General features: G+C 61.4%; 1 protein-coding gene across 1 annotated transcript; it reads left to right on the top strand.

Annotated features, from left to right (window-relative positions):
• Positions 1–10: 10 nt before the first annotated feature.
• On the top strand, positions 11–10976 carry COL9A2 (collagen type IX alpha 2 chain). The gene is made up of 32 exons (XM_031594815.2): positions 11–961; positions 2777–2851; positions 3394–3429; positions 3521–3583; positions 3739–3792; positions 3870–3905; positions 4018–4041; positions 4160–4213; positions 4456–4509; positions 4619–4666; positions 4929–4985; positions 5220–5273; positions 5588–5641; positions 6248–6301; positions 6392–6445; positions 6519–6572; positions 6688–6741; positions 6908–6961; positions 7036–7089; positions 7190–7234; positions 7345–7398; positions 7657–7710; positions 7778–7831; positions 7962–8033; positions 8294–8329; positions 8665–8709; positions 8859–8891; positions 9006–9152; positions 9568–9622; positions 9726–9914; positions 10009–10086; positions 10364–10976. Exons 1-32 carry the CDS (start codon positions 893–895, stop codon positions 10567–10569), a joined length of 2070 nt encoding a protein of 689 aa, XP_031450675.1. The 5' UTR covers positions 11–892; the 3' UTR covers positions 10570–10976.
• The last annotated feature ends 3275 nt before the right edge of the window (positions 10977–14251 follow it).

Below are 14251 nucleotides of genomic sequence, written 5' to 3'. Positions count from 1 at the left end.
CTGGGGGTTCGTGGGGGTGCAGAGGAGCTCGGGAGCGGTCGGCTGGGGGTGTGTGGGGTGCAAAGGGACTGGAGGTGGAGGGGGGTGTATGGAGGGGTGAACACTGTGTGTCAGTGTGGAGTCATCCGGAGTTGCACAGCGCTTCCAAGGTGCCCCTCGTGTCCCGGAGAGGCAATTTCAACCCGTCCCTCCTCCCCTCAATGTCCCGCGGCCGGGAGCGGAGATGTCCCCTCGGCTCTGGGAATGGGTGGCGGTCCCAGTGCGGGTGCCTCGGAACCAGAGTTCGGTTTGGAAACGCCAGAGTTTGGGGCACAAACGGAGGCGGATCCAGCGCCCGTTTCCTCCAAGCCCCGCTGCTCCGGGGGCTGCTGCCGGCCCCGATCCCCCCCGCAATGAATCAGCCTCCGGCGGCTCTCGCTGCGGAGCGCTCCATGAGGAGGAGGAGATGCGGCGGCGATGAATCATCCGCGTACCTCCGGGAGGCAGCGGGGCCGGGGGGGCGGCCGTGGGGTGGGACCCGGCGGGGTCCTGAACCTCACCCCCCCCAGTGCCTCCCACCCCTCCCGGTTCCATGCTGGGACCTGCTGGGGGCTGAGCCCAGCGCAGGACCTCGCAGTGCAGTAGCGGGTCCGACACCCCCCACCTGCACCCCCCGTTTCCATCTCGCAGCCCCTCGCTCCCATCAAAGCCCCTTTGTGCCACCCCCCGCCGTCACCCGGCCCCAAAATAGCAGCACGCTCACCTGCGGGGAGGTGGCAGCCAGCGCCTGCCCTCGTCCCCCGCTGCTCCATATTAATCAGCCCCTTCCTCCTCCTCCTCCTCCTCCTCCTCCTCCTCCTCCTCCTCCTGCCGGTCCCTCCGCAGTCCGTCGCTCACAGCCCCGCTCCCGGCCATGGTTCACCGCGGCCCCGCGCTCTGCCTGCTGCTCCTGCACGCTGCCTGCCTCTGCCTGGCCCAGCTCGTGAGTGCTGCGGGTGGGGGTCCCGATGCCCCCCGGTGCTGATTTGCCCCTGGGAGCTCCAGCCTGCCAGCTGGCTGCTCCCTGCGACCCCCTTCCTGCCGCCCCTGGACCCCCAGCCCCGCTCCCACCTTGCACCCAAGGCTCCTCCGGTCCATGGGATGGGGATAGGGATGGGGCTGGGCAGCGGGACTCAGACTTTGGGGTCCCAGCTCCGACTTTGGGGCTCCACCATTGGGACTGCAGCTCTGAATTCACACCTCCAACTTTGGGAGCTATACAGTTTTGACTCTGGGGCTCCAACTGTGGGATTACAGCTCTGATCTCAGGGCTCTGACTTTGGAACCGTAGCTCCAATTTTGGGGCTCCAACTTTGGCACTCGCATTTTGAGATTGCAGCTCCAACTTTGGAGCTCCAAACTTTGGGATTGTAGCTGCAATTTTGGAGCTCTGACTTTGGGAGCACAGCTCCAACTTCGGGGCTCGGATTTTGGAAGCGCATCTCTGACTTTGAGGCTCCAGCTTTGGGATTGCATCTCTGGCTTTGGGACTTGTTAGCCAACCTCTCCATCTTCCCATTGGGGCAGAAGGGGGGATTTCTCCACGCTTCCCCTCCCTGCAGCCTCAGGACCTTTGCTTCCCATCACCTGGGTAAAAGAGGATTTGCTTTGCTTTGCTGGGATGCTCTGCAGAGCCGGGCTGTGGGGGCTCAGCCCTTCATGGGGGCTGTTTGAGGGGAGCAGGGGTCTGGGGGGCAAACTTACCCAGTGCATGAATTGGAGAGAAGTGCTGGGATTGTTTCCCTTGCTGCATTGTGCTGAGCAGAGAAGGGCTCTCACTGCCCCACGGTGACCCACATCAGATTTGTGGCACAGAAGGGAATCCCTGGGAAGTGTCCCCATGGGCGGGAGGGGGGGGCCAGATCTGCCAGAAGAGCCCCACGGTGCTCATGGGGTCTGCCTTGGGGGATAGGGGGTGTGGGAATCCATGGAATAAGGGGACGTTTGGAACCAGATGGAACTTATTGGTAACGTTTTGCGGGGCTGCGCAAAGCTGCCATCTGTGGGGCATGTGGGGGCACATGCTCGCTCCCAGCCCAGCCCATGGGGTGAACTGAGGTGTTCAGTGAACCGACCACCAAACCTCCCATCCCCAGACATCACATTCAAAAATGAAGAAGCCTTGCGGGCGGCTGGGCTGCGGCTGCCAGCCCCACGTCGGGCAGCTCCCACTGCCAGGAACAGCGCAGCTCCGGGGGCAGCAGCTTTTCCCCGCGACGCCCCGTTCCGATAACAGAGATTTCTTTGCAAAGTGGCTCCTGTAAAAACCTCAGAGCTGGAGGAGGGCAGGCAGAGCGGGGGCTCCCCCAGCAGCTCCTGAATGGTGCTTTTGTGTGAAGCAGCAGCACGACACCGCAGTCCTGCATGCGGCCCGGCAGCGTGCCAGCACAGCCCACCTAGAAATGGGGCACTGCAATCCAGCCGTGCTTCTGGAAATGCCACTGCACCCCAAATGGTTGGGGGGCCCTACAAGTGCTGCCCTCGCCCCACTGAGCTCCCGCTCCTAATTGGGGCCGGATTCCCCCTGGCACCAGAAATGGGCTGGGGGTGGTTGTGCCACTGGTGGGGGGCAATGTCCCAAATTGCCATGTTTCCCCATTCATACCTTCGCTGGGGGCACTCGGGGATGCTCTCTTGGGGTGCCCGCTCTGTCCCAGTGCTCCAGAGCTACGTTTCCCACAATATGCCCTGACCCCGAGCATCTCCTGGTGTCCGGCTGCTCCCTCCTGACGCCCATCCCCTCCCTCTCTTCCCATAGCGGGGGCCACCAGGAGAGCCCGGCCCACGAGGGCCCCCAGGTCCGCCAGGAGTGCCGGGAGCGGATGGCATTGATGTGAGTGCGTGGCGGCGGGGAAGCAGCCGGGAGGGGATGCTGCAGCACAAAGGGGACATTGTGTGGGGCAGAGGTGCGATGCCGCGTGGTTCCTGCCCTGCGCTGCTCCGGGGAGGGGAGCGCGGCCCCTGCAGGGCATCGCAGGCTTTGCGCGTGGCGGCGGTGCGCGCAGGTTGGGGTTGGGGACCCCCGGAACACCTTGGGATTGAGGGGCCTGGAGGACTTGCTGGGGACAGTGCGTGGTGCTCAGGTGGTGCGGGATGCTCGCTGCTGCGGGGATGGATCCTGGGGGGCAGCAGGACCCCCGCTGGGTGCCTGCGGAGCACTGACATGGCCAAAGGCTGTGCTGAGTGGGGGCAGAGCCTGGACAGAGGGATGTGCAATTTAGCTGAGTGGGACCAGGACCAGGCTCCTCTCCAGCCCCAAGTGTTACTTTGGTGCTATTTATACCCCGTCCTACAGCCGCACCAAAGCTTTCTCTCCTCATCCTGAGCACCCGCAGGGTGACAGTCCCCGTTTGTAACCTTCCTCCCTCCCCACAGGGTGACAAAGGCTCTCCTGGAGCCCCCGGCTCCCCGGTGAGTATGTGTCCTTCTGCGCTCCCCGATGTCTCCCCTCTCTGGGAGGAGCTCCTTTTAATTTCCCCCACCCAACTCTTCTCTTTTAAAGGGTGCCAAAGGGGAGCCCGGAGCCCCGGGTCCGGATGGGCCCCCAGGGAAGCCAGGCTTAGACGTGAGTACCACCCTTTGTGGTGAGCCATAGGCACAAAGAGGAGCCCCCCTTCAGCTCCCTGATGGAAGCAGTGATAATTCAGTGGCTGAAGAATCACTCGGGGCTGGAGGAGGTGGGCACAGTGCACACCAACCTCCTGCTCTCTCCTCTTGCAGGGTCTTACAGGAGCCAAAGGGGAGCCAGGGCCCATGGGGGGGGCAGGAGTGAAGGTGAGTGTGGGGACGGCCACCCCCCTGCCCACCCCTCCTGCTGTGTTTCACCCCTGACTGTCCCTTCTGTCCCTCAGGGTCAGCCTGGACTGCCAGGGCCGCCGGGGCTCCCGGTGAGTATCTGCCTTGGTGGTGGCACGGCATCGCCCCGCTCACAGCAGTGATGCTGGGAGGTTTTGGGGGGCTGCAGCCTGGGGGCTCACTGTGTCTCTCTCCTCGCTGCAGGGCCCCTCGCTGCCAGGACCACCTGTAAGTGCTGTGCCTGTGGGGATGGGGCACGCTGCCTCAGCTCGGATCTGTGCACCCCCAAATGGGGGGCTCGGGGCTCAGCCCCTCTCCTTCACTCAATGTCTTTCCTCTCTGTAAGGGGCTGCCAGGCCAGGTCGGACTGCCCGGGGAGATTGGAGTGCCAGGACCCAAGGTGAGGGGGCAGGAGTGAGTGCTCCCAGCCCCAGCATCTGCCTCTGAGAGGCTCCTGGGATCAACGAGGGAAACCCCATCATCTGCGTGGGCATCCCTTACAGCAGGGATGGGCTGTGCTACTGCAGCAGCGTCCCTTTGTGCCGCCCCATCCATTCCCAGTGTGACCCTGTGCCTCATTGTCCCTCTTCGTGTCAGCTCTGCAGCTCCTAAATCCCCCCCCTTGGGTTTGTTCTCTCCTAGGGCGATCCTGGACCCGATGGCCCACGGGGTCCCCCAGGCCCCCCAGGGAAACCCGTGAGTATCTCCCCAGGGGGAGCTCCAACCTCTCTGCTGGCACAAGAGCCACCGTTACACCCTGTGTATGTATCAGTACCATGGATGCTGATGGGCTCCTTCCCTACAGGGCCCCCCAGGACACATCCAAGGAGTGGAGGGAAGCGCAGATTTCCTGGTGAGAGCGGCCATTCCCTTGCCCCTCTGTCAGGCTTTAAGGGCAGCTGGGAGAGGCAGCGCTGCACAGGCCTGAAATGCAGTGACCACTGTAATTTGGTAAATGGGGTTGGGGGAGCAGGATCCCAAAACATGATGGTAGGTTCCCATCTAGCCCAGCCTGGATGCTGTGCACATGAGCTTGTCCTTCACACAGTAGGCATGGCTTTTCTGCATGCCTGCATCCTTCCCCAACTCATTCCACATTTGTTCTTCCCCACCAGTGCCCAACCAACTGCCCACCAGGTCCCAAGGGCCCCCAAGGACTGCAGGGACTGAAGGTGAGGAAGCCCTCCTGCCTCCCAACATTCTGTGGTTCTGTCCCTTGCATTGCTCTGGGAGATTGGGAGAAGGATCTCCCCTGGTCTGGAGTTGCAGGCAGCTCCAGATTGCTGCCCAGTGTCGGGGGGATGCACGCATGTGGGGCTGGCTGTGGGGTGCTGCCAGCTGGCACCGAGGGCCGTGGCAAAGCGATGCTGTGCTGTGTGTTCTCACCAATTCCTTCTCACTCTTAGGGACACAGAGGTCGGCCCGGTGCCTTGGGGGAGCCTGGCCAGCAGGGCAAACAGGTGAGCGGGATCAGCCCTGCTGGGACAGCGGGGCGGCTTGGGGAGCTGGGGCTGAGGGTGGGGGCACTAGGGAGAAAAAGGGGGAAGGCAGGAAAGAGGTCAGTTGGAGGGAAAGAAGATCAGGGCTGGGAGGAGGAGAAGGGTGGGGGGTGGTATTCCTGTGGGGGATGGAGCTTTGTGCTCTGCCAGGAACGTGGCCCCATCCCTATTGCTATTCCCATCACCATCCCTATTCCCATCACCATCCCTATTCCTATCCCCATCTCCATCCCATCCCCATTCCCATCCCTGGTGCTCACCTCTCTGTTCCCCAGGGCCCCAAGGGTGACGTCGGTGTCTCCGGAGAGCAAGGTGTCCCAGGCCCTCCAGTAACGTATTTATGTCTCTTTGCTGCTCTTATCCCTGAATGCTGGGGTGTGCATGGCCACAAACGTGGGGGGGCACGATGCTGACCTGTCCCTCCCTGCTCACTGGGACCGGGGCAAAACCATCATCCCCTCCATCTCCTTCTCCATGCCACCGTGGGGGGGGTCACAAAGCACAGCCCGGGGGGGGACCTCGGCTGTGGCACCACGTGGTGGCAGGCTGACTCGCAGACCCGGATAAGCCCCCGGCCCCCGCTGAGCCCCCGGTGTCACGGATGGGGCCGTGGAGCCCGGCTCACCGCTGGGCTGTGGGGATTAAGCTGTGTGAGATCACCGAACGCTTTGAAGATGCAGAGCAATTACCGGGCTGAGCCCGACGGGGCAGGAAGGGGCAGAACCCCTCCGTGGGGGAAGCTGTGCCCATTTGGGGCTGTTGCTGTTATTGAACCGACAGCTGGAAAGGGGCCTGCTGGGATCAGGACGCTTTGCGATGGCAAAAGTGGCTGATTTGCAGTGTCAGCTTTTGCTTTAATTGTGGGCACAACCCCCCCCCTCCCCGGGCACTGCCAGGTCGGTCCTCAAGCTCAGTGGCTCTGCTTCCTTCCTCAGGGGCCGCAGGGCCAGCGGGGGTATCCAGGGATGGCAGGACCCAAAGGCGAGACGGTACGTGCCGGTGGGACACGGGGGGCACCCCCAAATGGGGTCCCTCTGGTGGGGCTGGGATAGGAGGAATCCCCCCCGTTCTCTTTGCAGGGTCCTGCTGGCTACAAGGGGATGGTGGGGACCATTGGCGCGGCTGGGCGGCCGGTGAGTGTCCCCAGGCTGTCCCAGGCAGGTGTCCCCATGTGCCCCTGCTCAGCACCATGTTTCTCTCCTGTAGGGCAGGGAAGGCCCTAAGGGACCTCCAGGGGATCCAGGCGAGAAGGGAGAGCTGGTGGGTGACCCACAGCCCTTTACCCCGGCAGCAGCCTGAGTGCTGCTGCCCTCTCTGTGCTCCATCCCATGCGCTGGGAGCACTGAATAAAGCCCTCTTGTCCCTCCTGCTGCAGGGCAGCCGCGGCATCAGGGGCCCCCAGGGAGACATCGGCCCCAAAGGGGAGAACGTGAGTACATCCTGCCCCGAGCCCAGCATGGGGAGCCTCTGCCCCCCCCCAGAGCAGCATGCACAGCTCCTGGCTGCTCTGGGGCACGGGGCTGGGGGCTCCTTCCCCTCCTATCCCCATCCCTTGGAGGTGTCAGCCCTGACTGCTTGCTGTTCCCCTTCCGCAGGGTCTGCCTGGCATTGATGGCAAGGATGGCACGCCGGGCATCCCGGGTGTGAAGGTGAGGAGCTGACATGCAGTGTTCTGCTTCCTGCGCCTCTCTCTGTTCTTCTGACCTGTACTTTTTCCCTGTAGGGCACTGCAGGACAACCTGGCCGCCCGGGGCCCCCGGGACATCGTGGACAAGCTGTGAGTATGAGGGCAAGGAGCCCCATTGCAGATGTGACCCCAGGGCAGGGGGCTGCCTCCTGCACCACGCATGGGGGCTGACCCAGCTCTGTTCCTGCAGGGCTTGCCGGGCCAGCCAGGAAGCAAAGGTGGCCCAGGAGACAAGGTGGGTGTGGGGCTGAGCCCTCAGCCTCGGCCCCTCCAAGCCCCCCATCCATACCACATCCCTGTGGGGCACAGGGACCTGTCCCTGAGTGCCTGCATCTCCATTCATAGGGTGAGGTGGGAGCTCGGGGGCAGCAAGGCATCACCGGAGCCCCAGGGCTGATGGTGAGTGCAGCACCCCATCCTCCCCCCCATTTTGCTGCCACAAACCCCTCCATCACCCACAGCTCAGTCTGCAGCATCACCGCTCCAACGCTTGAACCTGCCAGCAGCCAGCATCCATCCCTCCCTGGGTGCCACCCTGGCCATGTGCCCCTCTGCAGCATCCCCAGGAAGGATGAAGGGATGTGGGGGCACACGGCCATCTGGAGGCAGCTCCCTCCCCAGCACCATTAACACTGCTTGGGATTTTTTCCCCCTTAGGGTGAGCCTGGCCCCCGGGGTGAGCAGGGACCGCAGGGCGTCCCTGGGCTGAAGGTGAGTGGGGGGTGCAGGGGGGGCTGCGGCCGTGCCAGGCACTGCCCTGACTGCGCCTCCTCCCCAGGGTGACCGGGGGGAACGTGGCCCCGTTGGAGCCCCTGGTGAGCAGGGCAGAGCGGTGAGTGTGCGGGGAGACCCTCTGTTCCCCAGGAAGGGGCAGGAGCTGCCCTGTCTCGGAGCTTTGGGGACCATGCTGGGCACAGAGGGTGTTTCTATGGGCTCTTCCCATTCACTGCTTTGATTTCCAGGGGCCCAAAGGTGAACAGGGCCCCCCAGGGATCCCAGGACCCCAAGGCTTGCCAGGAGTCAAAGGAGACAAGGTGAGAACGGCTGCGGGAGGCAGAGGAGCAGCCACTTCCTTGGGGTTCTGGCATATCCCTGCAGACATGTGGGCAATGCAGCAGGAGATCCGTGCGGCTGCTGTAGGGGGGTGGGCTTGGATGGACAGATGGATGGACAGAGGTGTCCTCTGCAGTGCAGAGGGGGTCAGGGTGGGGGTCCATGGGGAGTTGTGAGCTGAGGTTTTGATGCACATCAGATGTGCCTGTGGCTGGCTGACCCCTTCCTCCCCTTTCTCCAGGGCTCCCCAGGAAAGACTGGCCCCAAAGGCAGCATTGTGAGTATCCCTGCATGCTGGGGATGGGGAGCTGCATGCTGGGCAAGGACTGAGCCCTGTGTTCAGCACCCACCCTGGGGGGGCTGTCACCCACTGCCCCCCTACTGCCTTAACAATACCCTGCAGCGCCCTGGCTGGGGTTGGAGCTGCAGGATGCCTTTGTCCCCTCTTCTGCTGCAAGGACCTGATGGGGAACCAGGGGACAACAGATGCAACTTGCCAGCTCCATGGGCACCCCCTGCCCAGGCACCCCGAGTTGTTGCATAAAGGAGCAGCAGCTGGAACGCAGCGGGATGCAGGCAGCAATCTCACTGCTCCTGTCCTCTTTCCTCTAGGGAGACCCCGGTGTCCACGGCCTCGCAGGGGTGAAGGGTGAGAAGGTAGGGCCCTGCAGTAGGGATGTGCTCCTGGGGCTGGGCACCGCTGCACTGCACCCCACCATCTGAAAAGGGGCACAGCTGCCTCCCCCCGCAGCACTGCTATCTTTGTTCTGCATCCCCATCACCTTCCTCATGTCCTCCATCCCCAGGGTGAATCGGGTGAGCCAGGACCAAAGGGACAGGTGAGTGACGATGTGCTGGCAGCGTGTCCCCAAACCCCACTGCTGATCTGCAGGACCCTCCCTTGGATCCCATGCATGAGCTCACCCCCTGACACCTCTCTCCTTTCCCTACAGCAAGGCATTCAGGGTGAGCTCGGCTTCCCTGGGCCTTCAGGGGACGCGGGCTCACCTGGTGTGAGGGGCTACCCAGGTCCCCCCGGCCCACGGGGGCTGCTGGGGGAGCGTGGTGTGCCAGGGATGCCGGGGCAGCGTGGCATTGCAGTGAGTACCAACACATCCCAACACAGCATCCATCCATGGGGTGATCCACATGCATTGCACCCTGCTCCTTAGCTGACCAATGTGGGGAGGTTGAGCTGGATGTGGGACCCCACCGGTGTGGGAGGGAGCAGCTCTTTTTCTTGCTGAGTAAAGCAGCAGGTTGAGCTCAAAAGTGCATCCCTGTGTCCTGCTGGGGAATGGGATTTTTCCATGTGATGTTAGGGTTACAAAATGGGGCTGCTGTGGTGAGCGGGTCGCAAACTGACCTGAGCACCTGTGCCTGGAATAAAGAGAAAAGAAGGGTGGGGAATGGCAGAGGTGCAGGGATGTGCTCTGGGCTGGGACTGAGCCAGGAGCAGCCCTACTGGTGCAGAGCAGGGGAGGAAGGTGTGATCCCTCCTCTTGTTGCCCTCAGGGCCGGGATGCCGGCGACCAGCACATCATTGACGTGGTGCTGAAGATGATGCAAGGTGAGGGGGTGACCAGCACCCACTGCAAGAGCACCCAGTGTGTGGGACCCCACTGGCCGTGCTGCCCCATCCCGTCCCACACCGGTCCCTCTCTGCCCTACAGAGCAGCTGGCGGAGGTGGCTGTCAGTGCCAAGAGAGCAGCCCTGGGGGGAGTCGGTGCCATGGGCCCCCCCGGACCTCCAGGGCCTCCGGGGCCGCCTGGGGAGCAAGGCCCCCACGGACCCATGGGTGCTCGAGGCGTTCCTGGCCTGCTGGGTGCCGCCGGGCAGATCGGCAACATCGGACCCAAAGGTGGGCAGCGTGGGCATCTGTCTTTTGGGGCAAAAAGCAAAGATTCCTCTGGAGGCTCTCATGAACCCTTCCCTCTCTGTTTCATTCCCTGCAGGGAAGCGCGGGGAGAAGGGTGAGCGGGGAGACACCGGCCGTGGGCACCCGGGGATGCCGGGTCCACCAGGGATCCCAGGTAAACCCTCAGTGGGTGCTGACCATTGCACCCCTTCCCCATTCACTGCACTTCTCTCCCATCCATTGCACTGCCCTTGGTGGCCATCACGCCCCTTCCCCATGCAATGGATGACACTTCTGCTCTATCCTGACCAACCTGACCAGGTTCACCCTGCACCTCTCTCCTCACCCCGTGGTGCCACTCGCGCACCGCTGGCACATCTCCACCCTCCCCATTACCTCCGAGCAGAGCATCCCCAGGGCCAAATGCTCACAGCTCCCTGCATCCCTTGCAGGTCTCCCAGGCATCCCTGGCCACGCACTGGATGGCAAGGATGGGGAGCGGGGCCCACCTGGTGTCCCAGGAGATGCTGGGCGCCCGGGGTCCCCCGGCCCTGCAGGGCTGCCAGGTTTCTGTGATCCAGCTGCCTGCCTGGGGGCTTCTGCCTACGCCTCGGCACGGCTGACGGAGCCAGGCGCTGTCAAAGGACCGCTGTACTGACCATACAGCCAGCAAACACTGCAAACCCATGGGAAGGCACCTCCACGACACACAGGAGGGACCCACGGCACAGCGGTGTGGGGTAGGACAGAGGGACCTCCATCCCCTCCCCGTGCCCATCCCACAGAAATAAAGCGGCTCTGATCCAACCCCTCTGGAGGTGCTCCGTCCTTTTGGGGCTGGAGGGGCTGTCGCTGATTTCCTGCTCCTATTTTTTTATTTTTTTAATGACAACAAAATGGTGGTTGGACTATTTAAGATGTGCCGGCGCTTTGTTGGCTGCTGGGCGCTCGCACAGATGTAAATCTTTGTAAAATAGGATTTGTTTTTATGAAGCACACCTCGAAAATCACCAACTCTTAAAAAATGAAACCAACGCAGACAATAAAGCTGGGATGGATCGTTACCCAACAGAACCCACGCGTTCAGTTCTTTGAGGTTCCTCCTCTCTCCCACCAATCCCAGCAGTGATTCAGGCACCCCAGACCCAGCAGTGGGACGGATCCATGAGCACATTAATGAGGGGTCAGACTCCTGTTGCTGCAGATGAATGCCCCATCGCTGCAGGATGGAGGTGGTGCAGCTGGGAGATGCTTCCTGCAGGGCTGCACGCTGTGCTCAGAGCATCTGCAGACATGGCTTTGCTGTGGGTTCTGTGCTGCCATGCAGCTGGGTGTGTATAGAAGTGATGGGGCAGGGATGGGGAACATCAGCCCTACCAGCTCTGACCCATGGCTGCGCTCCCCAGGCAGCAGGGAGCTGCTCCCAGCTCTGTGGCCTCGTGAGCTGGCAAGGCCAGCCCTGGGGAGATTAAGATTAGGTTTTAATTACAGCACTGAGGAAGCAGCTGCCTGATCTCTTGCTCTTTTCTTCCCCACCTGCTCCTGCCCGAGCTTCACACCCTGATCCTCTGCGTGCCTTTCCCTGTTCCTTCCAAAGGTGGGCAGATCCATTCCTGGGGTGGCTCAGGAGCCCCCTGGCTGCCCATGCTTGCTTTTTATTCTTGGATCATAGTTTGATTTCCCCCCCCCCCCCTTCTCTTGAGGTTATCTTGGAGGTGCGTGCTGCTCACAGCCAGAGCACTGCATGTGGACGCAGGGCTGGGTGAGCCACCAGGCAGGCAGTGCCCACAGCACACATATGGGCAGCTGGGGAGCAGATCCTTTTCCAAGAAAACGGCCCAAATTTGGAAATCAGCTCTGCAGGAACAGCACCCTTCCAAAGATACGACTCAGGGAATTACCTTTGTTAAGAACCCGTTCATTTAAATGCAGGTGGGGACCCTGGCTGTGATAACAAAACTGGGAAACCTCATTGGAGACCAAACTACAGCTTTGTAGGTGGATGCAGGAACAGGAGGGGCTGAAATGGGAGTAGGGCAGTGGGTTGGGATGCACCCCAGGGGATGCACCCCGTTGGTGAGAAGGGCAGCTCTGGGCTGAGGGTCTGCATGTTGGGTGCTCAGGGCTCCCCCTGGCCTTGCCGTGCATCCACCCCATGGGGATGAGGCTGAGCCATTGCCCTGAGCCCTCGCTGGGGTTTGGGGCCAGCAGCCATCCCAGCCCCACATCCCACCCCTCCACGCTCTGTTGGCTGTGTGGTCACTGAGCACAGAGCCCTCCTCTGCGGGGGTCCTGCAGCATCACCCGGCGGAGGGGAAGGAACGTGCTGACAAAAGGCTGATTTAATTACTAGAATTGTTCTGATTACAGCCTGCAAACACTGTTATCTTGTAATTATTGCCAAGAACATGCCATTAGTACATGATTAAACACAACGTCTTTTGGGCTGCTGGCTGATTGTCTGATGCCTTATGAACTTAATTACTTCACGCTGGCAGGGAGAGAGGGGAAGGATGGAGCACAAGGACGGAGCCTGGGGACTCACAGCCCTTCCCAGGGCCTCTCCCTGCTCTGCTGGGCGCCCTCTGCACTGAACTCATCTCAGCAGCACACAAGCATAGGGCTCCAGCTTCATCCCACAGCCTCTGGTCAGCAAAGATCAAGAGCTGAGCTGCACTCACCGCACAGGACGGGTTGGGAAGGTGGCTCAGGAGCTCTTCCTCCTTACAGGAAAAATCCAGAAGCTTTCAGCCTTGGGGTCCCTTCGAGCACTTCTCACACACCGTCACCCTGCCTGCTTGACAAGGGCACACAAACTGATCCTGACGTCTCATTAGTAGGATTAATTCTCGACCTCATTCTCCTCTCAACTGAGACATTGGTGCTGCTCCATGCCACTGCACTGAGCCCTGCTCCCTCCACTGGGGCTGAGCAAGCAGCAGAGGCCAGGCATCCCCATCCCCATCCCCATCCCCATCCCCATCCCTTGCAGAGAGCACACAGCTTTTAAGCAGGAATGGGGAGCTGTGGGCCCCACTGGTTCCTTTCAGGCTGGGATGCTCCATGCTTGCTCCCTAAAAGCAGATCGCTGTGCTACCAACAGAGCAGCAGCTCTGCTGGGATCTGTCACGCTTAGGCATCGTCAGATCCAGGCCTGAAATGAACAGAGTGACTCTTTGCAGGAGTTCATTACTGCATTTCTCATTGCCCTCCAGAACTGGCACTGTGTCACATGCTGCCAGGTAAGGGGCTGTGTTGGCTGGGCTGGAGGAATCAAGGTGGAAAAAAGCATTGGGATCATCTCAGCCACCCACCCCGTGCCCAATAAACCCACATCCCCCCTGTGCCCACCGAGAGGTGATGCATTGGCACACACTGCCCAGGGGGTGGTGGGGTCAGCATCCCTGGAGGTGCTGCTGGGGGCTGTGAGGGGTGGCTCTGGAGGAGGGATGGTGGGCATTGAGTGCCTGCCTGCTGCCCTGGGATCCCCACACAGCAGCCCTGGCTGCGGGCAGAACCTTTGCTGCTCTTTCTAAGGTCGGAGCCCCCCCGAGCCACCCCACGCTCCCAGTGGCACTGACCCCAAATGATTGGGCACTGCTGCTCTCAGGGCCATATGGGGCCCTGAATCTGCACTCAGCTCTTTCCCTGCTCCTCATTAATCCCATCTTTCCAATCCTGTGGAGATGGGTTTAATGAAGGTAATTACACTGTTCCTGCAGCTCAGGCTGCAAACAGTGCCAGCGATTCCCTGCTCCTTCCTGCAGCAGCTCTGAGAGCACCGAGAGATGCAGCAATGTTCCCACTGCAACAACAGACACCCCTCCAAGCTCAGTGCTTCTATGATCCTGTGATCCCTGCAGCCCACGTCCTGGGGGAATCCATCACTCCTCATTTGTTCTCCTGCAGCTCCAGGAACTTTTCCACACAGCACCACACCCACATCCCTGCTGATGGGAATCCCATCTCCTTGCTCCTGGGGCCGGGTGGAAATGCTGTGTGCCCTTCTGGGAAGGGGAGGAGGACGTTTTTAGGACACTTGCAGCTTGCTGGCGCCTTCTGTTTGCTGGCTTTTCCCTCCCTACCCCACAGCTCTCAAAGTTTCCAACACGGACATGAACCAACACAGCACTTTCATTTGAGATGCTGCAGCTGGGGGGCCATGAGGGGCCATGGGGGGCTATGAGGGGTCATGAGGGGCCATGGGGGACACAGGGGGCTATGAGGGGCCATGAGAAGCCTGAGGGGCTATAAGAGGTCATGAGGATACATAAGGGGACATGGGGAGCTATGAGGAGCCATGGGAGGCTATGAGGGGTCATGAGGGTACATAAGGGAAC

Source organism: Phasianus colchicus, chromosome 24 (genome assembly GCF_987193195.1).
Source record: "Phasianus colchicus chromosome 24, bPhaCol1.hap1.1, whole genome shotgun sequence".
Lineage (NCBI taxonomy): Eukaryota > Metazoa > Chordata > Aves > Galliformes > Phasianidae > Phasianus > Phasianus colchicus.
Note: the sequence above shows the minus strand (reverse complement) of the source record. Positions and strands in the feature narration are given on the sequence as shown.

Excerpts from the sequence above, each read along its gene's own strand:
- COL9A2 (XM_031594815.2), top strand. The coding sequence starts at position 893 with ATGGTTCACCGCGGCCCCGCGCTCTGCCTGCTGCTCCTGCACGCTGCC. Across the intron at positions 3,906-4,017 it reads CAGGGCCGCCGGGGCTCCCG|GGCCCCTCGCTGCCAGGACC; the intron begins GTGAGTATCTGC and ends TCCTCGCTGCAG. Across the intron at positions 8,892-9,005 it reads AGCCAGGACCAAAGGGACAG|CAAGGCATTCAGGGTGAGCT; the intron begins GTGAGTGACGAT and ends CTTTCCCTACAG.